General features: G+C 48.7%; 1 protein-coding gene across 10 annotated transcripts in view; it reads right to left on the reverse strand.

The window, feature by feature from the left end:
• Positions 1-24,876, reverse strand: part of LOC118234111 (E3 ubiquitin-protein ligase UBR5) — a 49,609-nt gene that overhangs the window by 13,721 nt on the left and 11,012 nt on the right. For 4 of the 10 annotated variants that reach the window (XM_035430442.1, XM_035430444.1, XM_035430438.1 and 1 more), the window contains exons 4-37: positions 24,572-24,648; positions 20,302-20,421; positions 19,070-19,346; positions 18,581-18,740; positions 17,855-18,004; positions 17,041-17,252; positions 15,649-15,765; positions 15,267-15,377; positions 14,623-14,777; positions 13,918-14,035; positions 13,484-13,668; positions 13,286-13,395; positions 12,290-12,402; positions 11,677-11,820; positions 11,433-11,544; positions 11,162-11,316; positions 10,581-10,778; positions 9,563-9,773; positions 8,806-8,932; positions 8,259-8,410; positions 8,077-8,172; positions 5,958-6,081; positions 5,770-5,867; positions 5,124-5,278; positions 4,695-4,786; positions 4,413-4,559; positions 4,203-4,321; positions 3,259-3,385; positions 2,774-2,903; positions 2,510-2,670; positions 1,822-2,061; positions 884-1,025; positions 664-775; positions 193-324 (exon numbers count right to left, since the gene is read on the reverse strand). In XM_035430442.1, the coding sequence (XP_035286333.1) occupies positions 193-324; positions 664-775; positions 884-1,025; positions 1,822-2,061; positions 2,510-2,670; positions 2,774-2,903; positions 3,259-3,385; positions 4,203-4,321; positions 4,413-4,559; positions 4,695-4,786; positions 5,124-5,278; positions 5,770-5,867; positions 5,958-6,081; positions 8,077-8,172; positions 8,259-8,410; positions 8,806-8,932; positions 9,563-9,773; positions 10,581-10,778; positions 11,162-11,316; positions 11,433-11,544; positions 11,677-11,820; positions 12,290-12,402; positions 13,286-13,395; positions 13,484-13,668; positions 13,918-14,035; positions 14,623-14,777; positions 15,267-15,377; positions 15,649-15,765; positions 17,041-17,252; positions 17,855-18,004; positions 18,581-18,740; positions 19,070-19,346; positions 20,302-20,421; positions 24,572-24,648 (4,879 nt within the window). The remainder of the gene's footprint in view (positions 1-192; positions 325-663; positions 776-883; positions 1,026-1,821; positions 2,062-2,509; positions 2,671-2,773; positions 2,904-3,258; positions 3,386-4,202; positions 4,322-4,412; positions 4,560-4,694; positions 4,787-5,123; positions 5,279-5,769; positions 5,868-5,957; positions 6,082-8,076; positions 8,173-8,258; positions 8,411-8,805; positions 8,933-9,562; positions 9,774-10,580; positions 10,779-11,161; positions 11,317-11,432; positions 11,545-11,676; positions 11,821-12,289; positions 12,403-13,285; positions 13,396-13,483; positions 13,669-13,917; positions 14,036-14,622; positions 14,778-15,266; positions 15,378-15,648; positions 15,766-17,040; positions 17,253-17,854; positions 18,005-18,580; positions 18,741-19,069; positions 19,347-20,301; positions 20,422-24,571; positions 24,649-24,876) is intronic. The other 6 variants (XM_035430439.1, XM_035430446.1, XM_035430445.1 and 3 more) reach the window with 4 other exon arrangements.

The following is a 24,876-nucleotide window of genomic DNA, read 5'->3' on the forward strand; positions in this document are numbered from 1 at the left end:
ATTTTCATTAAAAGAGAAACATTCCTTGATTGAATCTGTATAAGTAACATGTTTGGAAAATTCCAAATTCAAAAGTCAAATTTGTAACATATAAGTGTATCTATAAGGCAAAACCATAATCTTAATTTACAAAAAATAAATAAATAAAATTTAAAAAAAAGGAAAATAAAATCAAAATTATATTGCAAGTACCTGCTTCGGAGCCAGCAGTTGCTGCGGTGACAACACTCCTCCGGCCACTGGCATTATCTTGGTTACTATGGTTACTCTCACTGTCACTCTCCGTCTCTGCGGCAGCCAGCAAATCCAGCTCCATGTCACTGCCTAGAGACAGAATACCCACCTACACTGAGGCCTTCTGAACTCACTACACACAGCACACTTTCAATTACAATTAATTTACTACGGCAACCACTTTAAAACGCTTTACAGAATAACAATAATGGATATACGCCATATAAGAATGGATAAGTTCATTTTAGTTAAACGTTCATCACAAACATATCTTTAGTCATATAGTGAGTTCTGAGTGTATGAAAGTGAATGTCTCTTGGGTGGCAGGCTCTGACAGCTGAATCACAAGCCCCTGGGGTTTGTGGGTGTTATAGTTTGCATAAGCCCCTGGGGTTTGTGGGTGTTGTAGTTTGCACAAACATCTCTCACCATCCTCGTCGTGTTCGTCGTGCTGCCCCTCCACCTCGGCGTTCTCCTCCCCCTGCTCCTCCTGGTCGTCGTGGTGATCCTCCTCCCCGGCCACGCCCTCCACCACCTCCACCTGAGGGCACAGACACGGTTCCGTTTGAGCGCTCCGACCACGCCCCCACAGGGAGACGAGAGCGGTCGCACCCCCCCGCGGCAGAGACAAAAAAAGGCTCTTAAATACCGCGACGCGGCCGCTGACCTCCTCGACGTCGGCGGACACGATCTCGTCCTGCTCCTCGTCCCGGCCACGGGCGGGCTGCGATTGGCTGCTGCGGCGGGGCTGCGGGTTCCTCATGATGTAGGAGGAGGCCGACTGGCTGGAGCTGCACACACGAGCGCAGCAGAGTGAGCGCCGCGGAACCTTCCGGCTCAAAGCAGACGGCACCGTCCACAAATGGAGGAGGGGCGTTTAAGCAGCGCCTCTACCAGGCCCAGACAGGCCCAGCAGGCCCTCTGCATTCAGGCTTCACTCAGCCTCCACTCCACCCCTCTGAGCCTGAGGGCTCAGCCCTGAATAAAGCCTCACCACACAGAGTCTAAGCAGAGTGTACAGCGCGCTGTCAAACCATTCACCCCCTCATTTCATGCACATTTCACAATGACACAAAAAGACTTCACAATGCATTTGGGATTAAGTGTACTCAAAGTCCTCTATTCCATTAGATCAAAGGAACACATTTGTGTGATTTATATTAAATTTACGTAACCAGAAAATGTGAATTGCAAAAGCATCACCCCCATGGTTCAAAAGGGACCACCTCAAAGGCAAATGTTTCTCAGCTTTAATGTACACTAATGCCCCGATGTCATGTCGAGGCTGATTTGAATGGGGAGCAATAGTTCTGGTGAAATAGTGCTTATATTTTTTTAAAGCTGACATCAGGTCCTTTGAGTACACTTCAAAAGGGTTTGGGCCACTGTATGGATAAAACATCAGCATACTCAAGCATGCTGTCCATGTGTGGTTTCACTCAGGGTGGAGGGGGGAGGAGTGCATTTGCAAACCACAGACTGTGGACACCACCCTTAACCCCAGCCTGAACACTGACACGGCCAGCAGCTCTGTCTGTAAGAGCAGTGCCGCAGGCTCAGAGCGGAGCTCGGGGGGAGGCTGGGTACCTGCTGGACTGGTCGGGCGAGGGCCGGGGCGGCAGCGGCTCGACGGAGAAGAGCTCCTCGCTGCCCTGCACGGCGTCGATGCTGGTGCTGGCCAGGGTGAAGGGCGCGGTGGGGCGGGCCACGCCCATGCGCACGGGCACGATGAGCGACTCGGCCACGTTGCACAGCTCCTCCACCGCGTACGGCAGCAGCGCCTGGAACACCCGCCGGCACTTCCCGATGGGCTGGGGGATGAAGTTACTGACACGCGAGAGCAGCCAATCAGCACCCTCGAAAGACGCTGTGGCAATATGTGACACACATTCTCACTGTAATGGTGTGGGCAGCAAAACTACTATCTGGACATGACACACCACAGCATGAAAACATAATCATTTCATAACTACTATAATTCAAGCCAATTATTTTATTGCATTTATAGAACTATTAAAATTTGTTGGCTATGTAATGTATTCAGAAGTTGTGCTCCCTTCACTTCCCCTCTACTTTAGGAGGACAATGTTGATATGTATGCACGTATGTATGTACAGTATGTATTTATGTAAGAACAGTATGTAAGTATGCATGTATTGCAAGGGTTCTCATTAGATCATTTGCTGATTTCCTTATGAAGACATTATAGATATGTAAAAGCCAGCTCTGAGTGAAGGAGGGCACAGCGAGCCCCGAGTCGCTGAGGCACACGTACTTCTTCTTCTTGGACGAGGCCATCTCCACGCTGAGGATGACGAAGACGCGGGCGACCGAGCGCAGGAAGCGCATGGTGACGTCCACGGCCTCCTCCCTGCGCCCGGGCGTGTACTTGTTCTGCAGCTCCTTCACCAGCGTGCCCAGCAGCGTGTCGATGAACTGCGGCAGGGAGAGGGCGGGGTTCAGCGGGCGGGGCCCACGTGCGGAGGGACCGCGGGGGGGGGGGGGTTTGGGAAGCTCTGTGAAAGCCGAGCGGCCTTACCGTGATGTCGGGGGCGCACTTGACGATGAGACAGTGTGTGAAGCAGTCCAGCCTGATGGTGGCGCTCTGCTGGTTCAGGTACACCTGCTCCTCGGGGAGGAGGTGCCCGATTCGGCTGCTGGCGCTCAGGCTGGGGAGGGGACAAGAGGGGCGGGGTGAGTGAGTGCTAAGCCTAGGTCAGGGGGAGGAGTTGTCACACAGACAGCACTCTGACTGGAGGTGGGGATGAAGGGGGAGGAGCTCTCACACAGACAGCACTCTGATGAAGAGAGAGGGTGGAGTCGGTGGAGCTTTTATAGACCGTACTCTGACTAGAAGAGGGGATGAATGGGGATGAGTACTCACACAGGCAACACTGATAGGAGGAGAGGTCAGAGTTGGAGGAGAGCTCACAGACCACACTGACTAGAGGAATGGATGAAGGGGGAGGAGCTCCCACACAGACCGCACTCTGATTGGAAAGGGGGAGGACAGGCGCTACTCACGGGTCTTTGTTCTCGCGGGAGCCGAAGAGGACCATGGACCTGAGGGCGTTCCAGTCCTGCAGCACGCGCTCCAGGGCCAGCTGGGCGAAGCGCGGAGGCTCCAGGTCGTGGTCCGGCATGTCGGAGTCTGAGGAGCGGGGAGAAGGCCGTTAACCACCACAGCTCTCAACCATCCAACACACCAGGGACTCCCAACCCTGCTCCTGCAGATCTACCGTCCTGCAGGTTTTCATTTCGACCCTAATTCGACACACCTGCTACTATGAGCAACCCAATGTGAAAACCAACAGGACCGTAGATCTCCTGGAACTGGGTTGGGAACCACAGCTTTACACAATCTTCTCAGTGAAATGTGCACATTAACTGGGAAGGCCCATGTCTTCACATTTCTGTAGTTTCTGTAATTACAGTGATTCTCGGTGAGACAGCATTCCCTGTGCTGTGGGAATTCCTCCAGGTCCCTCACAGAGCCTCAGGTCTCCATATAGCGGGCCCGTTTCTGACAGGAAATGCTCCACAGCAGGACACCGTCTGCCTCGAGAGGCCTGGCCTTTCGGCTGGGCGGTAATGACACTGCCACGGAACACAAGGGACTGAGTTCTCTTACTCGCCTGTCAAGAAGTGTTCTGCTCAAAAACACCCAGTTCACCACACACACACACACACAGTGAGACAGACAGACAGACAGATACACACACGCACGCACACACACACACACAGATACAGGCACGCGCGCGCACACGCACGCACGCACGCGCGTACACACACACACACATACGCATTCACACACAGGACACACACACACGCGCGCACACACACACACACACACACACACACACACACACACACACACACACACACACACACACACACACACACACACACACACACACACACACACACACACACACACACACACACACACACACAGGACACACACGCACCCTCGGCGTTAGCAGCTTTGCGGTTCCGGTCCTCTCTGATCCGCGGGGGCCGGTACTGGCAGTGCTCCACGCTCTGCCTGGCGACAGTCTGGACCAGGAAGAGGAGGATGTGCTCCCCCCTGTGGCGAGACGGAGAAGAGCGATTAGACTCGGGGCCTAGGGGAGAGAGGGAGGAGCGCGGGCCCTCCGGCCGGCCCTGTCCGCACTCGCCTGCTGTTGGGCGTGGTCACCAGGCTGGTGGTGGTCAGCAGTCGGTACAGCAGGTCCAGGCGGGCAGACTTCTGCCCTGCGATCAGCGTCTTGCACTTGCACTTCTCCCAGCAGTCACAGTACGCAGTGGGAGAGGTTCTCTTCAGCCTGCGAGCCAAACAGGATCCAGTGAGTTTACATGGTAGACGGTAACAGGCAATAGCATGAATTTAACACTAGACTAGAGCAGAACACATTATGCAGAATGAGGTCATCATGAATGTGTCAGCGAAATGCTCTTACTTGCAGTCGTGTCCCTTGTGGCAAACCCTGGCACATTCGGTACAGCAGCAGAGAGACTCCAGCAAACCGCAGGTCCGGCACTCAAAGATGTCCTGAAACCCCACAAGTCTGTCAGCCTAGATTCAGTCTCAGAGAGTCCTACTGCATATCACTCTCTAACATAGCACTCAAACCCCCTCCCCTCACACATCAGCTTCTAACACAACACTCCCAAACCCCCTTGCCTCACACATCAGCTTCTAACACAACACTCCCAAACCCCCTCCCCTCACACATCAGCTTCTAACACAACACTCCCAAACCCCCTTGCCTCACACATCAGCTTCCAACACAACACTCCCAAACCCCCTACCCTCATCAGCTTCTAACAGCAGCTCACATGCGTGCTTCTCCCACGTCGCCCCCTAGTGGTTGATTGAGGAAGCTCACCTGGTTGATGTGCTCCGCCCCGGTCCAGGTGAAGCTACAGGTGTCGTTGCAGCAGAGCACGTAGAGGGGAGAGTCGTCCGGGTTGGTCCCAGCGGGACAGATCATTTCCATGAACACAGAGTCTGTGTCTTCCTTCTCCCCCGGGCCAGAGTCCCCTGCAGCACAGCCAATGAGAGAGCAGCATGCCGATATGAGAGAGGAACGACCAATCCAAGAGAGTATTATCATAAAATAAAACTGGGGTGTCCAATCTAATCCAAAAAGGGCTGGTGTGGGTGCAAGTTTTTGTTTTAACCCAGAAACCTGTTTCTACCAAACATGATCTTGATTGAAGACTATAATTCGGTAAATAAGGTGTAGTAGTGTTGGGCTAAAACAGAAACCCTCTCCCACACCGGCCCTTTTCAGACAGGACAGGACACCCCTGCAATAAAGGACTGACTAGACCAAGGCAAGAGACAATATACATCATGTTAGACCATATTACTGATAAAACAGAGAGAGAATGTGTTCACAATAAAACTGAAAAACCAGACTAAACAAAACTGCTAAAAGTTCAGCCTGATCATAACAATGCAACACAGGTAAATTCAGGTTCTAGTGAAATGGGCTGTGGTAGCAGCAGGTCTCAAAGAGAACTCCGTACCCTTGGCTATTTTCTGAGCCGCTTCCAGAATGGTGATGGCGGCCGGGTAGGCCCTGCCGCTGACGGCCAGCATGAAGGGGGTCATCCCGCGGGCGTCCCTGTGGAGCAGCACACAGACAGGGGCGTTAACCCCGAGCGCTCGCAAACGAAAAGCTTCAGACCTCCCGCCCTCGTCAGAGTGGTCATACTTAGCGGACAGCAGCTCGCGGAGGTAGGGGCGGAGCAGGACGCTGTCGCACATCAGCTTCAGGATCAGGTGGGCGTTGGCCTTCCGGTCTTTGGACTCCACCAGCGAGGGCTCAGAGGAAGGCCCTGTCAGGGACGCAGAGCGGAAAAGTCAGCCGCCACGCTACGCGTCAATCGACCGACCGTCCACGGGGGACGGGGAAAGGCTCGCACGGACTGGCTGCCGCGGCCCACCGCCAACGCTGTGAACGCACAGGAGGCTGTATGGTGTAGGAGTGTGCAGAGACGCCATTATCTGTATCTGTGTCTGTGTCTGTTCAACCAACAAAATTATCTGTCTGTGTATCTGTATTCGAACAGAAGACCGGAAGTGGGCGTGGTTTATACCGGACGTCACGTTAAATCGGGCAAATGTTGTATATTTTATTTTAACCTAATATTCATTGGCAATGCAATTGTTCTGCCTTCAAAGCATCAAATTGATTTAATATTGGCATGTAATTAATTATGAAGTATATTTCCACATCCTCATACTGTACTTTTCATCACTCTCTCTCTCTTTTTATTTTTAACTAAATTATTAAAGTATTATGGCTTTTCATTTTTTTATTTTAAAAATATACAAATGAGCTATTAGCTCATTAAATATGTGCTAATTTGCATATAAGCGTAGGCTATTCAATATTTAAGCTCAACAGATACAATCTGAACTGATTTTTTTTTTTAAATGTGATCAATAACTCAATAGTTAGGGCTTGTCAGAGGCTTTTGTCAAAATATTGTTTTATTAATTAATTATTCCAAAAACAATGTGTACATGCTGAAAAAAAGGTTTTTTTAACCTATTTTTACAGATAAAATGCCACATAAAATAAAAATGACAAAACATATTTAAAAAAAGCCTCTGACACACCCTAGCTATAACATTTAAGAAGCAGTATGTAAAATTATGTAGCTGTATCTATTGTTAAAGTTGAGATAAACTGAATACCCTATGGACAATATACAGTTTTGAGAAAATGGCTGTTAAAGGGACCTTTAAATGCTAGTAGCCAATGAACTCGAAGAGTTCTCCTTGTCCATCCTCACAGTGACAGCAAAGGAAATAGCCACACATATGGTCATTCTAGCAGTACGCTCCAGGAAACAAGCTTTTTAACCGTATATGATTCAACCAGGTCAGTTTTAAAACCACAGTGGCATTTAATCATAAAAGATGCTAAGCTCATTTTATACTTTGTGCACTTGACGATGGTGTTATATTATCATCTAAATTAACAATTTATAACAATTATTTACCTTTAGTTTTTCATTTTATGAAACTATAGAAAGTTATAGAAGCAAAGTATAAAAACATATCAAAATTGGTATATAGAACCAAAATCATCGTTTTTGACGGTGGTGCCTCCCCTTAAACTGCTTTAAAATGCTGGATTTTGTAGCGCATTGATTTTAGAACTGTTCAAAGGCCAAGGTGTCGCTTTACTGAGAAATAACTTGTTGCGAGGTAATAAAAACAAAAAAAAAACAAAAAAAAACCTGGACTGGAAGATAAAAAACTGGACTGGAAGAAAAAAAAAACCTGGACTGGAGGATTTAAAAAACTGGACTGGAAGAAAAAAATAAACTGGACTGGAAGGGGAAAAAACTGGACTGGAAGAAAAAAAACTGGACTGGAATAAAAAAAAAACCTGGACTGGAAGGAAAAAAACTGGACTGGAAGAAGAAAAAAAAACCTGGACTGGAAGAAAAAAAAAAACTGGACTGGAAGATATAAAAAAAACCTGGCCTCGAAGAAAAAAAAAATGGACTGGAAGAAAAAAAACTGGACAGGTGGGGATTTTTTTTTTGGAGCTACTTTTGTGTTCCCTCGCGCACATTATTTTCCAATAACGGGACAGAGTTCCAGATACTCTCTCTCTCTGCCCGTGTAACGTTAGATAGAGGCTATGAGAACTCGACATGGAGCTGACTTTTTTTTCCCCCCGAATCCGAATAATAACGAGCAACTTTGGGTAGAAGAAATATCTGGTTTCCATCGCATTATTCGTGCTTTCCCGAATACAGTATTCGGATTCGGTTACATCCCTAGTATGGTGTGGGCGAGCGAGCTCCTCTCACCTGGTATGGTGGAGGTGCTGGGCCCCTGGCCCGTGCCGGATGAAGCCGTGGTGAGGGAGCCCACGGCGGGGGCCAGGATGAAGTCGATATCGCCGTCTAAAGGGAGCCACAATTGTTGAAAAACTGGTTAGTAAGAGCCCAACGCTCGACTGCAATTTCGAGCGACACCGGGAAGAGCTGACCTGGATCCATGGGCGGGGGGTCTGGCACCCAGCTGGGCGGGGCGATGGGCGGGGACACGGGGTCCTGGTGCTCGCTGGAGGAGGGGCCCGACTCGTGGCGGCCCAATCCGGCGGCTCTCAGGGACCGCCTCATCATCTCGCGCAGCCGCAGGCTAGGGAAAGCAGAGCAACGTTACCACACGCAGCTTCAGTTAACCGCCGAAGACGGGCGTGTCCCGGGGCCCAGCGCTGCGGGGGCCACACTCACACCCCGCAGGGCTGCCAGGGGCCACACACACACCCCGCAGGGCTGCCAGGGGCCACACACACCCCGCAGGGCTGCCAGGGGCCACACTCAGGCTCTTCACTGGAGTCATAACACGCACACAATCATAGGACAGTCCATGACCACCCACCTGCTGCAATCAGTACTGTAGCCATTTTTGCATGATTATTACACAATTGCACGTCTTTCGGTTTCAGTGGTTGTAAAAATATCCCTTTCCTGTTTCAGGGTGTATTTCTGTGCGAGGCCTTCGGGGTGGCCCTGCTCTGCGCGCGCACGTACCCCCGGCTGCTGGACGAGCCCGTCCTGTTCCCCGAGCTGTTGCTGGAGACCACGGAGATGGCGTTGGCGATGGCCTCCACCGCGGACAGCCTCTCCGCGAACGTGTTCCTCTCGGACCGCTCAGCTTCTGGAACGCACGGGTGGAAAAACGTGATCCCTCTACGTCAGTGACCCCAACCCTGCTCCTGGAGATGTACCGTCCTGTCGGTTTTCATTTCTACCCTAATTTGGCACACCTGAATAAGCAGCTTAATGACATCTCTAGCTTTTGAATGAGGTGTGAAAGGACAGTAGGTCTCCAGGAACAGGCCGTACTGGGCTGCTTTAGTAAGGAGCCCGGCTCGTTACCCTGAAGGCCAACGCTAACGCAGCTTTTCCATTTACGGCGCTAATGCTGCGCCCCATAAACGCTCACATTTTCTCTCTGGACTCTGTTCCAATAACCTTGCCCTATAAATAAAACTGAACAACCCGCATAGCATTTTGAGTTCAAAAAAGGGGAAAAAAGGTAAAATCGTTCATTTTGGTCTTAAAAATGTAACCGTAATATAGTGACTGCTTTGTACAGCATCAGCAAGAAAGCTGCACGGTATTTGCTGCTTCATCAATAAGGAAGTGCAGATGAAAGTCCAATAAATGTAGCAAAGCGCCACTGAAAAGGGTCTGGATCTAACCCGCATCTGAAACGCCTACCCGCACCTCTCAGGCCCCGCATTCTGAAAGACCGGCTTTCCCGCGACCCCTGACCCGGACGTACCTTCCTCCTCCTTGGTCTCCTTGTTGCTGACGGGGAAGCAGACGGAGACGGCGGCGTGCAGGATGTTGCGGTTGCCGTCGCAGCGGTGGCCCAGCAGGGCGCTGAGGGCGTGGGGGCTCTGCTCCAGCAGGACGGCCTGCTCCAGGTTGGCCAGGTACTGGCGGCACGCCTCGTAGTCGCAGCGCAGCACCTGCTGCATCAGAGTCTGCTTCTGCAAGGCACACACGCGGTCGCTGAGCACCCTGGGGACCGCACGCTCGAAACGCGGGAGCGCGGGACCGCGGGCAATACGGGGGACTGCATGCACTGTACGGTCAAATACAGGAGGGACTGCTGACCCAGGATTATAGGAGTGATGTGGTTTGGTTACTGAGGATTGTGTGGACCGTATGGTCAAATACAGGAGTTACGGCTGACCCAGGATTATAGGAGTGATGTGGTTTGGTTACTGAGGATTGTGTGGACCGTATGGTCAAATACAGGAGTTATGGCTGACCCAGGATTATAGGAGTGATGTGGTTTGGTTACTGAGGATTGTGTGGACCGTATGGTCAAATACAGGAGTTACGGCTGCCAAAGGACTATGGGAGTGATGTGGTTTCTGAGGATTGTGTGTACCGTACGGTCAAATATAGGAGTGACTGCTGACCAAGGATTGTGGGTCTGAGGACTATGTGACAGCTTTACCAAGCACAGGATTGTCAATGAGGGACTGTGTGGCCAGTTTCACCCATTAACACACACGGATCAAGAATCAAAACACTGAGATCAATGGCTGGTACCAGCATTGGTTTTGCTGGAACAGTCATGGTGTCAAGGCTGGGGAACTTGATGTGTCATCAGAAGGTGGCCGATTTGACATTGGATGGACCCAAAAGTGACAAACTTATACCTGCCTTCAACAGAAAAATGCTGAAATCAAATATACCCTCAGTTAATTCACCAGAAACGTAGCACTTTGAGGACATTTTAACGGCAGATGTAGGAGACGGTTATATTTGAGTAGCGAGGCACATACTTCCACAGCCATGATGATAATGGCGGCTTTCTTCTTGACGGTCGAGTTGGTGGGAAGGTTGGCCAGAGAGTGAACCCCCAAACCCAGGCTGGATATGGGGGGCAGATCCAGCCAGTCGGGGTCTCGTATTCCACCCATACAGTCTTTCGCCAGGGGGTAAATAGTTCCATTTCCGTCCCTCAGGACTATTGGGGATTCCTTCAACAAAAGCAATGGGTTTGGGTCAGGAGCATGCAGCATGCACATCAGCACATGCCGATCAGTTCACACCACAGGAACAGAGCAATGGAAGTGTCAGAAGCGGGTTTCACAAAACATTTTATTTTTTCCTCCAAAAGAAAAAATAAATATATATGTTTTAATAAAACATTTTTTCTTTTTTCTCATCCAATTTCGTAACGCAAATGCATATATTTAGGTGTATATATACATTGCTGACTGCTGCAAACTCCACTACTGACAGAGCACAGAGTGTTCCCTACACAGGCTGTAATCCCAGCCGACAGAAACCCTCACATCCCTGGGTAAAGCCAGCATGAGCGGCGTGTTAAAGATGTAAGAGGCATGTAGTCGCAGCTCACCTGCCCTGCAGTGAAGATGGCCACATTGCGCTCATTCTGGCCCAGAAAGGCCAGGCTGCTGGTGGGGAAGTTATTCTCCTGCTCGGCCTTCCCAGAGGCCAGATCAAAGATACAATATCTCACCCAGCTGCCTGTCTTCAGGACAGCGTGGACTCCTGGGGGGGGGGGGGGGGGGCAGACAACAGCATCCTGTCAACACCTTCAACATGAAACACCTGGGAGCCAAAATCTGAATGATGGCAGCCTTTCACCACACAAAACAAACGCGTACCTTTGGAGTCAACATTCACAGCCAATATTTCAGCCTTCTCGGGTATACATAGTTTTTTAGGAGTGCGCTGGAAGCAATCGGGAACTTTTGGAGTTCCACCAGTTTTTACAACCTGTCGAAAGAGAGAGAAAGAACAGGAAAGCAGGGGTTAGCGACAGCAGTCCGGAAGTTTCCCTCAGAGAGAGACGCCGGCGGTGCGGTCGCGGTCGCATTGAACGCGGGCTTCGCGCGCGAGGGGCCCTACCTGCAGCTCATCTATTCTGAGCAGCCTGCAGTCCTGCAGCAGTGAGGACGGGTCAGAGTCAGAGGGAGCTGCGCTCTGGCTGCTCACGCTGCTCGACGTCCCTGGAAATTTCACAGCAACATACGCACCATCGACTTTTAGCACCTTGAGTTCAAAAGAGAGACGTTGTTGCAAATGTTGTACCACCAAAGGAGCATCACAACAACAGAGAATCAGACAGAGAGAAAGAGAGAGAGAGAGAGAAAGAGCACAGTACATTTACAGCTGGGCATTACATAGCATGTTAACATTTTATATTAATTACAGAGCTTCATAACATAAAAATTACAAACTCAAAACAAAAAAGTGCTATTTTACAAAAATTTCGTAATTAAATATAAGTGTATACAGAAATTTAAGACAATTCATTGCAAAATAGGCTATGTACATTTCCAACAATGTATATTTAACAAAACAGATTTAGCATTACAGAAAATATCGCATTTACATTTTAATTTACATGAAGATTACATTATTCATTATTACATAATCGCACAATGAAGCAGGACAACACAAATGTTGATATTCATCCACTCTTAAGTCAGCTGGGTTTGGTCACTGTGGCCACACACACCTTTCCTACAGGGACATTTTTTACATCCTCCACAAAAACCACTTCCCGAAGAGGCCACTGCTCTTCGTTGACTTTCTCCTCCTCTTTGGGGGCGGGAGTAGAGCGCCGTCGCTCTATAACACAGGCACAGGGTTAGGACAGCACTGCGCCAGCAGGGTATCATCTTCATAACACACACCAGCATGCACACGCATACGCACACACACACGCATACGCACACACACACACACCAGCATGCACACGCATACGCACACACACAGACACGCCCAAACACACGCGCGATCACACACAAATTCAGCTATGTAATACTTATATAGTAGTACCCATGCACAAAGCAGACAATATATACAACACAAGATACACACAATCTATGCAACATATTTTGGGACATACATACACAAACAACTAAAAGACAGTATTACATTGCGTAGTGCCAGTGTATAAATGAACTCATGTGGTGGTGCTAATAAGCATGAAAATGCTGAAATTATTCTGGCTGAGGCAGTCCCCTGAATTCAAAGCAGTGCAAGGCGCTATGCTAATGCGGCTAACGTACTGTAGGGCAGCGAGATGCTGTGCTAATGCGGCTAACGTACTGTAGGGCAGCGAGATGCTGTGCTAATGCAGCTAACGTACTGTCGGGCAGCGTTGTGCTATGCTAACAAGGCTAACGTACTGTAGGGCAGCGTTGCACTATGCTAACAAGGCTAACGTACTGTAGGGCAGCATTGCGCTATGCTAACGTGGCTAACGTACTGTAGGGCAGCGAGACACTATGCTAACGTGGCTAACGTACTGTAGGGCAGCATTGCGCTATGCTAACGTGGCTAACGTACTGTAGGGCAGCCTTGCGCTATGCTAACGTGGCTACCGTACTGTAGGGCAGCCTTGCGCTATGCTAACGTGGCTAACATACTGTAGGGCAGCCTTGCGCTATGATAACACAGCTAACCTACTATAGGGCAGCGAGGCGCTATGCTAACAATGCTAACGTACTATAGGGCAGCGAGGCGCTGCTGGCGATGGACGAGGTGTCACTGCAGGTGGACGCCGGCGAGGGCGGAGGGCCCATCTCCGTCTTCACCGCCTCCGGTTTGCTCTCCGTCCTGCGGGCAGACAGAGGGGTGGTCAGTCTGGGGCGCCCTTTGAACCATGTGAGGCCGCTGGCAATGCGTGTCGCTGTCCTGCCCTTACTTGGCCTCCTGGGTTTTGCTGGTCTTCTCCAGGTTCTTGAGGCTCTCTGGCGAGCGCAGCTGGAAGCGGCAGCTGTCGTTCATGTTCCACACCGACTCCAGCAGCACGCCCACCTTGGGCACGCCCGTGCTGACGGAGAAGGCCACCGCGCCCGCGTGGTACAGCGGGTTGTTTCTCAGGCACACCTGGGGGTTTACAGTCACACGTGTTACTTTGGGAGCAACCCAAACTATCACAGGCCCAAAACCAGGACAGGTACTCAATTTGTACAGGCTTTCCATCCTGTAACCCCCACATCAAATGTACACCCATTAATGTTGTCTTTATTGTCCTCAAAGGGAATTATGACAGTGTGTTGACCAGTTTTGTTAAGTTGCAAAAAAATCAATAAATATAAGTTAAAAAAAAAAAGGTTTTTAAAAATTTGCTCTCACCTGTGTTCCCACAGTAATGTTAGGGATGGAGGAGATGCCAGCGCTGGACTTTGGCTTCTTGTTCTTGGCTCTGGCCTTCTCCAGCATCTTCTTACGTTGGCTGAAAGGCACAACGCCCCTGAAGAAAAAATGAGAGGGTACAATTTAACACCAAACCTCTCCAAAAAAATTATAATAACAATTTAAGCCAATTGAGCAAAACCCCCAGTAGAAATAAGAGAGGAGCCCGAGTGAGAGCGGAAGCTTCCGGAGCCCGAGTGAGAGCGGAAGCTTCCGGAGCCGGAGTGAGAGCGGAAGCTTCCGGAGCCCGAGTGAGAGCGGAAGCTTCCGGAGCCGGAGTGAGAGCGGAAGCTTCCGGAGCCCGAGTGAGAGCGGAAGCTTCCGGAGCCCGAGTGAGAGCGGAAGCTTCCGGAGCCCGAGTGAGAGCGGAAGCTTCCGGAGCCGGAGTGAGAGCGGAAGCTTCCGGAGCCCGAGTGAGAGCGGAAGCTTCCGGAGCCCGAGTGAGAGCGGAAGCTTCCGGAGCCCGAGTGAGAGCGGAAGCTTCCGGAGCCCGAGTGAGAGCGGAAGCTTCCGGAGCCCGAGTGAGAGCGGAAGCTTCCGGAGCCCGAGTGAGAGCGGAAGCTTCCGGAGCCCGAGTGAGAGCGGAAGCTTCCGGAGCCGGAGTGAGAGCGGAAGCTTCCGGAGCCCGCCGAGCGCCTCACTCACCACCAGCAGAGGCAGCTCTCCAGCTGGGCGCAGGTGTAGAGCGCGCAGCAGTGCAGCGAGACGATGCGCTCGCCCTGCAGCTCGCTGAAGGCCTGCGCCGGGTGCTCCAGCTTGGAGGCCACCGTGCTCAGCGTGTCGTCCACCCACGTGGCCACCTGTGCGACAGAGAGGCGTGAGACCGACCCGCAAGGAAACACACACTTTACATTTCTACATTAAAATACTTAATATTCATATTATTCATGATCGTGTGCACCGAATCTAAATCCAATCCCTCTGTCATTTTCCCCAATACCATTTGCCATGGATCTAGCACCGGAATGAGATTAGAAATCCAAAGGAAAGGCCAACTAGTCACTTAGCAGTGCAGACATCTTGCATTTCTGTAAAAAGTATGCATGCCCAGTCCCACCTCTGATCTCTGGTCAATCATCATTACTCAATTATCATGTTAAACGATTTTATGATAATACAAATTTATATAATGTTTTTTTAATGAATAGATGGTAATTTCTCTGAAAAGGTTATTAAGAGGACAGAGCTCCAATTAGATAAGTAGCTCAAATAATAATGCATAAAGAAGGCCTTTTCTACAGATAGCTTTAGCCCTTAGGGCCTGACGGGGGGTGGAGCCATGCTCTAACCTTGTTGCTCTCCGTGGCGACAGTGGCTCTGATGCAGTTGGCTGACAGGAGGGTGATCTTCTCATTGGTCAGGCCCAGGAAGGAGGCCCGTGGGTGGTGAACAGAAGGGTTCTGCAGGATGAAGACGGTGGAGAGGTCTCATGTTAAAAACACCACTGGTCAAGCTACAGGACCTGGCAATATGTTTTACATTCATTTACAAGACTTGGTGTTTTCCATAGGTTTATAAGAATAGGACTGATTACAGAAAAGGACTCTAAATATTATTTGGCCAGTGCATCAAGATGTGCTAAACTTAACTATCCAGTCAATTACAGTCAGTCAACATGGGCAGTATTAAACCAGTGTGTCCAAGCTGGCAGCACTCAGAGAAGACCGTTACCTGCGTGTTCCTGTAGGGTTCTGGTTCGCTCCATTTCCATTGGTAAAGCTCTCCTTTGGTACTGACAGCCACCAGCTCAGAGTACAGCGCCCCAATGCTCACAAACTTAGTGCCATCCTACAGAACAACAGCAGAGGGCAATTAAATACGAAAACTTCATGAAAACAGTACAAAAACCCAGTGAATCTAAAGAGGGGAAGCCAGTCATTTAACAATATATGTACGATACTTTTCCTCTGTTTAGTTACAGTTTGCATTGGACACAGGGGACATGGAAACGGCTAAGCTCACACACGTCCAGAAACAGGCTTGTCCTCAGGCGACCCTGGCCCGCGGACAGGGCGCTGAATTTGGACACCTGCGGGCGCTCTGAAGCGCAGCCAGCACGCGGGGCATGTGTAACAGAATCGGCGCGTCCCTGGTGACTGGATCGCTGCGGCTGGCCGCGGTGATTCAGCAGGACAAGGCGGCCTTGTGCCGGGCCGTACGGAAATAGAGGAGGGGTTCTCTGGAGGGGGAACCGCCCCGGCCCTGGCAGCCAGGCTGGGCAGCTGTCACCCGCAGCCCTGCAAACACAACTCTGAGCAATGGCTTTACCTCTCTCTCTCTCTCTCTCTCTCTCTGTATCTATCTCTCTCTGTCTGTCTGTCTGAATATCTCTCTCTGTGTGTCTGTTTGTCTGTCTCTCTCTCTCTGTCTGTCTCTCTGAATGTCTGTCTCTGTCTCTCTCAGTCCGTCTATGTCTCTCTCTCTGTCTGTCTATCTGTCTGAATGTCTCTCTCTCTGTAGCTCCTGGTCCTTCTCTCTCCATATTCCTTTCTTTCTCCCGATTCCCTGTTCTTTGAACAGAGCTCATATGCATCACATCCGGAAAGCCTTCAGAAATTATTGCTAACAGGAGGGGAGGCTGGAGGGCCTCATTAATAACTGCAGGCTCTTGCAGCTGCAGCAGGGAGTGAGTGAATACTGAGGTTTGCACACACGCTGAGCGATGCCGTATAATGTGCAGCCTGGCACATTGCCTGTGTGGGCATTCAGCTGAAAAGGCGTTCTTTCAAAACAGGCCGACAAGAAACTGCCTGAACGATTCTCTCATAAGAACTCAGGTAAAACACCCGGTGGGACATTCCAAGCACTTATCAAACACCTTTCTCATTATAAGGGGTGTGCTTCAGGGTGGCCAACCAAACACTTCCCCTGAATTTCCTTATCAGGAGCCAAGCCCAGTCATATATTCATGTTCAATGTTAAAATACTAAAATTAAGATGGATTATGGCATACGTAAACTTTCAGGGACAGCCCTCTATTGTCCTTCAGCCCGTTAAAAGCGAGGGGGGGGCATTTTGCAGCGGCGCGTGAAGGAGACGAATGGGAGGGGGGGGGGGGCAAACCTTATCGGGCCACCACTGGAGGTCCTCGGCCAGGGAGACGGGGCTCTGCGTGGGGGGGCTCTTCCGGTCCAGGCCGGGCTCTCCGTCCCTGCTGGTGGAGCCGCGCTCCGTGTCAAAAGAGGCCCCGTCGAGCCAGCGGCGCTCGCGCAACCTCAACACAGACTCACGCTCACGCAACAGCTCCGAGTCACGCTCTAGGGGAAGAAGGAGAACTGGTATGCAATGGGGTCACACCAGTGGGATAAAAGTAAGCCACTCTCTGGGAAAGACCCTTTGCAGAATAGAAAAAAAGTAAGTATAAATATATATATATATAATGGCAGCAGAGGAATTCAAATTCAAATAAGTCTGTGTTGTCCATGTGAACCACAAATAAACGGCGAGGATACGGATGAGGGCTATGGCATGCAGAATCTGGGAGTGGGTGTGGCAGGGAGGAGGGGGTGAGGTGTGGGAGGGAGGGGTGGGGCTTTCTCAGAGGGCTCACTGCTGTGTTCCCTGCCCATGCATTTTCACACAAGCTAAACCATTCGTTAATAAAACCTGCACCTACCATGCAGCTACACACATTTCTGTTTGAATGTACAGAAAGGTGGACTGCAGCATTTAGTGCATCAAGGAGGACTAAGAGGATACCTAGCATGCCTTTTTTACATTACAGCCTTAAAGTAATGTATTAAAAATGCTTTGTCATTCTTCACTGTTTCACACACAGTAACAACACAAGGGGCACAGCATTATTTTAACACTGCAGTCACAGATGCTGTAAATGACACAGCCGCCCCGCCACAGTGCTGCAGGTGCGGGGAGTCACCTCGTGAGGATCCGAGCCGGGACAGCGAGGAGCGTCGGAACGAGGGGTATCCGAAGTAGCTGATGTCTTCGGAGAACATGGCGTCCGCGTCGATGATGACGCTGGGGTGTGCCGAGTGGATGTCGGCGTCCAGCAGGGACATCAGGTCCTCTGAACGGGGTAAACGGAAACCCAACACTGGTCACGCGGGTGGCCCACCACACACATACAGCAGAACCAGCCAGGACTTTAGAGCACAGACCCCAAAAATGGCCCATAAGTCTTTTAAAAAGTTATTCCAATAAGTGAGTAAAACCTAGTGAGTAAAACAGTAGCTGGGGGTTGAGGTTGACATCACTGTTAACATCACTGTTCGTGTGAGATCACGAATATGTGATTAGAACATCCTAATGCTGATGTAACACTACTGGTAACACAATGACGTTCTAAAACAGAGGACATTTTTTTCCCCCAAAAAACCTACTTTTCAAAAGGTTAAGGCATGGGATCACAAATATGCGATTAGAATGTTTTTAGTGGAACATGCTAATGCGGATGTAACAGTCACTACTTGTAAGGGAAAGCAATGGGAGCTCTAGAACACAGAATTTTGAAAAAACATTCCAGAAAACCTACTCTTCAAAGGGTTAAGAAGGAAATGAAGCAGCAAAACCGGAATAATGCATTACTCAGACCTGCCAGTGTGAGTAATGGGTGAGAGAACTAGGCGCCCGAGCCTGCGCTTACCTCCGGGTAAGTAAGACTCGCTGGCTGTGTCGTCTCCGTCGTCGCCGTCCTCGTCGTCCCTGCTCAGCAGGTTGTTGACGGCCAGGTTCACGTCCAGGTTTGTGCGCTGGAGCTCGCGGATGATGACGCTCCTGGATTTGCCCTGAAGAACCACCTGGGCCTGGGGAGAGAGCCAAAGCCAAGTCAACAATCACGGCAAACCCGTGGCCACTCTTCACCCACTCCGACCACATGAAGGGCCTTGCTGATCTTCGTAGAATGTGGAGCCCAAAATAATGTATGGGCGCTAAGCGCTAGGAACAGAACACAGCCGTAAGGAGCTTGAGTTCTGAGTGGAGGTTGGACGTGGGTTGAGTGGGATGGTTATGTAATGGTTCCATGGAGGTTGTGTGCAGGTTATACTGCTGGGATGATGCATGTGGGGGCTGTGCAGAGACATTGTGGTGAGGTTCCGGGGCACTGAGAGGAAGCTGCCTGGGCGGGGCTGACCTGAGAGATGAGCTCCTCGGGGATGACGGAGGCGGGGATGACGGGTTGGGGCTGGCTCCCCAGGAGCCCCGAGCCGCGCTCCCTCCCCGTGCGGATCACCCGCGTCTGCCTCCTGGAGTCCCGCGCCGCCGCCGACGACCTGCCGGAGGAGCCGCCGCCCCCGCTACCGCCTCCTCCACCTCCTCCCCCGCCTCCTCCTCCTCCGCCCCCTCCGCCGCTGCCCCCGCCCCCGCCGCCCCCCGCCGCTCCGCCGTTCACCGCCGAGCTCCAGCGGCTCCTGGAACAGAACGAGGCCCGGGGTCAGGAGGGCTGGCCGGGCGCTCCAAACGCAGCCATCTTCTGAGGGCTGCTGAGGGCGCAGTCGACCTTGGTCTGGGACAGCCTTTGTTCCCGGGGTTCAGTGGGTCTCCAAACCATCGACAGAGACACAGCTTCAGACATGTTCATTAACTCTGAAGCTAGGTCTGGCCAGCCTAAGGTTAATATCCTGACCCCTGGAAATGTTAAACTCTTTTGAAGAAATTCCCTAAGGCAGGAGTTCTGAAGGAGGAAGCTAACGGTAATTAATCTGCCACAGAGTAGAAGAAAGAATGCACCAGCAGGACAGAAAAAAAAAAACTCCATCACTTCCTTTACATAAGTATGTCCCTTGACCTTTTGGTGTTTTAGAGGAAAATATAACCTGGCAGATGTACATAAATACCTGTATTAACAAGTCTAACATTTCAAACCCCTTACAATATTTTCATATTCATTTATAAGATGTTCACAAAATGTGTTCAACATTTCAAGATAGCTGCAACAAATACAATTTTAGCCAGCTGTGTGGTCTCAGAGGTACCTTGGTTACAGGATATGATTTTCTCGTAACAACAAAACGAATGAATACAACAAAAGCTGGACATGATGAAAGGTTGTTTTATCCGAACCGAAAAAGAAATCATATTTTAACAGTGAATGTACAATTCAATATCCCAGCTTCACTGATCCCATCACACATTGGAGCAACCAGCCTCATAAATCAATGCCAGAGGACTCTCCTGTTCGGCTCATAGTCTAACTACAAGCTCCATCTTAGTCATGTCATCCTAGAGAATAATTTCAAAATAAGAGTCAACATCCCCCCCTGGGCAAAAAAGAGCTTTGTGGTAAAACCTGGATAGGTGATACTTTAGGCTGTGACCTTCACCTTGATTGTCTGCATCCGCAGACATGACCCTGCCAAAACTTACCCAAGGGTGTTGCCTGCCAGTCTGCCCAGTGTGTCAGAACCAGACAGGAACCAGGGCGGATCATTAGTCCTGCCTGGCCTGGGGGTCCTTCCTGTCCCTGAACCACTGCTCAACTTTGAACTGGAAACAAAAAGATGGGAAATCAGTTACAAACCTACAGTGTCCCAATTAGATGATTGAGAACAACCTGGAGGTTCCCAGGTCTTAAAGCCCTTGGGCTTCTCAGTCACTGGGGGGAGGAGTGGGGGGTGGAGACTAGCTTTAGGCAACACCCTTGGGATTGAGGTAAGCAGCAACTTGAGGCACAATTCCAGTCTTCCCAAAGCAGACATTTTATACACACTCTACTTAATGCAAATGTGAAGGTTCTGTTAATGCTGCGACAGTGACTTTTTAAAATCCATTTAAGCTCAAAAGCTGAACACAAAAATGCATTGAAAAGCACATCACACAAAAATTATTCTGTTAAAAGCCACCAGCCAAGGAAAACGAGCGAGTACTTGAGGAAACGCCTGAGAATGCAGTTTATTATGCCAAAATGTGACTGAAGACTACATCTTTCGTCCAACTATAATGTGAGGGTTGACAAAAAAAATAATGACCAAATTGATGACCAAAACTAAAAGTTGGACACATGGAATCCCATTTAATCGCCCCACAAACCAAATGAATATCTAAAATAAACATCTAATACGTGATTCACTAAACAGTAAAACTGCTTTTTTACTAATTAAACACATGCATGCAAATGACATGTGATGTGATAAAATGCCACCGCTGATTTCCCCCATTCACAGTACCACAGTAATACACAAGACAACTATGTTCACATAGCAGCTGATCGCTCAGACTCGTTATATTAAAAAATCATAAGTTAAATAGGCAAAATAATGTTCTGCTCCTAGTGAACACAAAAAAGTGAAAGGTGTCAGTTTCAAAAACATACAGTGAGATTTATATATCAAGGTAAAGCTTGAAGTCTCTAGGATAAATATTTCCATTTTATATATTCAGTCATCTATTCAGCTCCATAAACAGAAGTGATTTTTAATCACTGTTGGCTTTTAACCGTTAAAACAACTGCTGGTTTTTCAATACACGGAAAAACGGTAAAATTCACATATCTGCAGGTCAGCTTGACCTCTTTCTACGGGGCTAGCCAACTTCCTGGCTGTTTGGACCTCTCTGGCCATTAAATTAAAATGGCACAGCACTGCTCTGCATGGTTCAAAATGACCCAAGCTGTTAGTCACTCTGAAAGGCACATTCAATCAGTACAAGCTAGAGACTAGACAGGGCTCTCTACAACTTTCTGTAGTTTACCGGTACTTTTATTACACACGCGCGCGCACAGAACGAAGTCATTAAAAATTTAGCGCGCGTTCTGACTGCTTCAGCCGACTATGCGGGTGGCATTTGAGAAGCCGCAGCAATCTAAAGCAACTCGAGGCTACCGATCTCCGCGCAATGCCGCTGATTCTTCAGAGCTTTCACTATCTAAAACCGCCATTTACTCTCCGAAGAAGCCGTAGTGCCTTTCATCAGGGTTGACGACAAAGAAGAAGAAAACCAGTTGCCGTTATGTTAGGAAACGAAACACGGTTGTCAGTTTTCAGACGGCGCGAGCACGTCTTTCCTGGGTGACGAGGTAATGAGATGTGTCCAAATGTAAACGGTGGTAACGGCTACTGAAATTAAGCCTCTTGCGATGTGTACAACATTCAGAAGCTCTGAACGTGCTGCTATGCTAACTTCAAGCCTAGTTCAGTGCCAGTCAGCTGCACAATAAAGGGCACTGTGATCAATATGAATATGCCTATATCAGTAGTGATCAATGTTAATAAACGCAGGGACAGCTTGTGACATAGTGCCACAAAAAATTATTTGCCCCCTTCCTGTTTTCCTGAATTGTTGCAGGTCTATGGACAAAATGCAATATTAGATAAAGGGAACCAAAGTAATCACAAAACACATTTAAAAATTATTATTTAATTTATTTAATGAACAAAGTTATTAAAACACCCACACAACCCATCTGAAAAGGTAATTGCCCCCTTAAACTTAATAACAGGTTTCACCGTCTGCAGCAGCAATAACTGCAACCAAACACTTCCTATAATTCGATCAGTCTTTCACATCACTGTGGAGGAAAATTAACTGACTAATTCAGACAAACTGGTAGGTTTTTGAGCATGAACTGCTTGTTTCTGGTCCTGCCCCAGCATTTTTATTGGGTTCAAGTCAGGACTTTGACTAGGCCACTCCAAAACATAAAATGTATTTCTTTTCAGCAAGTCAAATGTGGACTTGCGTTTTGGATCATTGTCTTGCTGCATAACCCAATTATGCTTCAGCTGCAACTCATGGACAGATAACCAGACCTTCTCCTTAAGAATCTTCTGGTACAGAGATTCATGGCTCCTTCAATAATGGCAATTCGCCGAAGTTTCGAGGCAGCAAAGCATCCCCACACCATCACACTACCACCACCATGTTTGACTGCTGGTATGATGTTCTTACTGTCAAATTGCTTTATATCAGACCTAATAGGACCTGTTTCATCCAATGAGCTATACTTTTGACTCATTTGCACATAGAACACTATCCCAAAAGGCTTGGAGATCATCCAGGTGCGTTTTTTTTCCAAATGTGAGACAAGCTTTGAGGTTTATCTGGGTTAACAGTGGTTTCCTTCCTGCAACTCTCCCACAAATCCCATTTTTTCCCAGTTTCTTTCCCAGGCTAGAGAGGCCTGCGGTTCTTTGGATGTACTTCTGGGATCTTTTGTAACGTCCTGGATGAGCTGTTGCAGTTGTTGCACTTGGAACACTGTTCCAAGTGTTCTCCATTAGGAAAGAATGGTTCTGACAGCGGTTCGGTGCAGTTCTGCATTCAGTCAGCTGAATCTAATAAGCAATTAAAATAGCTTAATTGGTTGATTAAGTAACTAAGGAGGCAATTACTTTTTCACATGGGTGATATGGGTGTTTCATAACTTTTTCCATTAAATAATAATTTAAACATGTGTTTTGTGTTTACACAGGTTCCCTTTGTCTGATACTACATTTTACTGAAATCATTAAGAGAGACAAATATGCAACAGAGGAAATCAGGAAGGGGGGAAATAATTTTTCACAGCACTGCACAATACAGTAGGCTAGTTTTGCTGTTTCCTGAAATGGTTGTGTCAAAGACAGTGCTAAGATCTATAGACTGTATAAATCATCCGCTGTAGTAGCACGAATACACAAAGCAAATTAAACCAATAATGTTCCATTACTTTATCCGTCTGCCGTATAATAAACAAAAGACACATTTTCACTAATTAAAAATGTATTTATCTTATGCACTAACAATGTCAAATGAAAACAAACTATTTTCAATAATACAGAGAACATCCCTTTGCCTAGTGAGATATATTTTAAATGAAGCCTCATGAAGCACCTTTAAAGGATTCATAAAATCTACCTCCATTTCTACATGACTGTGACTTAAACACAGAACTGTCCCCCATTTAGGAAAATTAAACACCCTTTAATGCTACATTGTTTGGCATACACTCACATTAAATATGCTGTAATGACACCGTACAGGAAAATCAGCAGAATGATGCGTATGATGAGGTTAGCTTCAGTGCCAGAGTTAAAGGTCTTCTATAGGTGCCTGCTGATAAGGCCAGAATTTTTCAGTATTTGGAAATATATCTGTATGGATGCTGTGATGGGCAAATCTGAATGAAACTCAAATACTTGGCATGGGAGGTGGATAGTTCTATGCGCACCCATTTAACAAGGAAAAAAATCAAGGACACAATTCTTCCACTTGAACGAAATTCAGATGTGTCAAATACAGGCTGAAACCATAATACATGGCATAATCTTGGCAAGAGGACCATGGCATTCAGAAGAATTAATCAATTCTCCATGTAAATTCCTTCCTATTCTAGCAAAAATTCCAGGGTAAAAAAAAAAAAAAAAAAAAAAAAAAATGTTGTTACGGGATATGGATGAAGTGAGCAAATCCAGCAGGTCTTATCAAAACTCCCCGAAAGTGTGAATTTCTCGAGCTTAAACACCCTGTGTGTCAGCGTGCCAAAATGACCTCAGAAACCTCCACAGACGCGACACCACGCGAGCAGACTGTGTGCGAATCCACACATGGAGCGAGGCCAAGCTGCGTGCGAACGGCGGGACCAGAGAGACCGGCGGGTACGCTGCGTGCCATTGCGCGCCCGCAATATGTGCTTAAGCGTAAAAAGTCCGTCTCTCACCCGTCACCGCCATCTGGTTTGCCCAGCTCCAGCCTATCGGGCTGCACGGCAAACCCGATCCTGCAGGCGCGACCATCCTGAAACAAAAGAACAGTCTCTCAGTACCGACTCAACGCAAAAGGCCCTTTATCCTACAGAGCAGAAAACAGGAGTTGAAAAAGCAATTCTGCCACAGCCTTTGGTCCCTAGTAGGGACTGCATGCATTTCACTAGGGTAAGGATAGACTGAGATGGATCAGTGAATGTGCCGTGCGATTTAGTTTGAAAACAGAACCTAATTCTCTCCTTTAAAGAGTTTTTTTTTT

The sequence above is a fragment of the Anguilla anguilla genome, chromosome 8 (assembly GCF_013347855.1).
Source record: "Anguilla anguilla isolate fAngAng1 chromosome 8, fAngAng1.pri, whole genome shotgun sequence".
Lineage (NCBI taxonomy): Eukaryota > Metazoa > Chordata > Actinopteri > Anguilliformes > Anguillidae > Anguilla > Anguilla anguilla.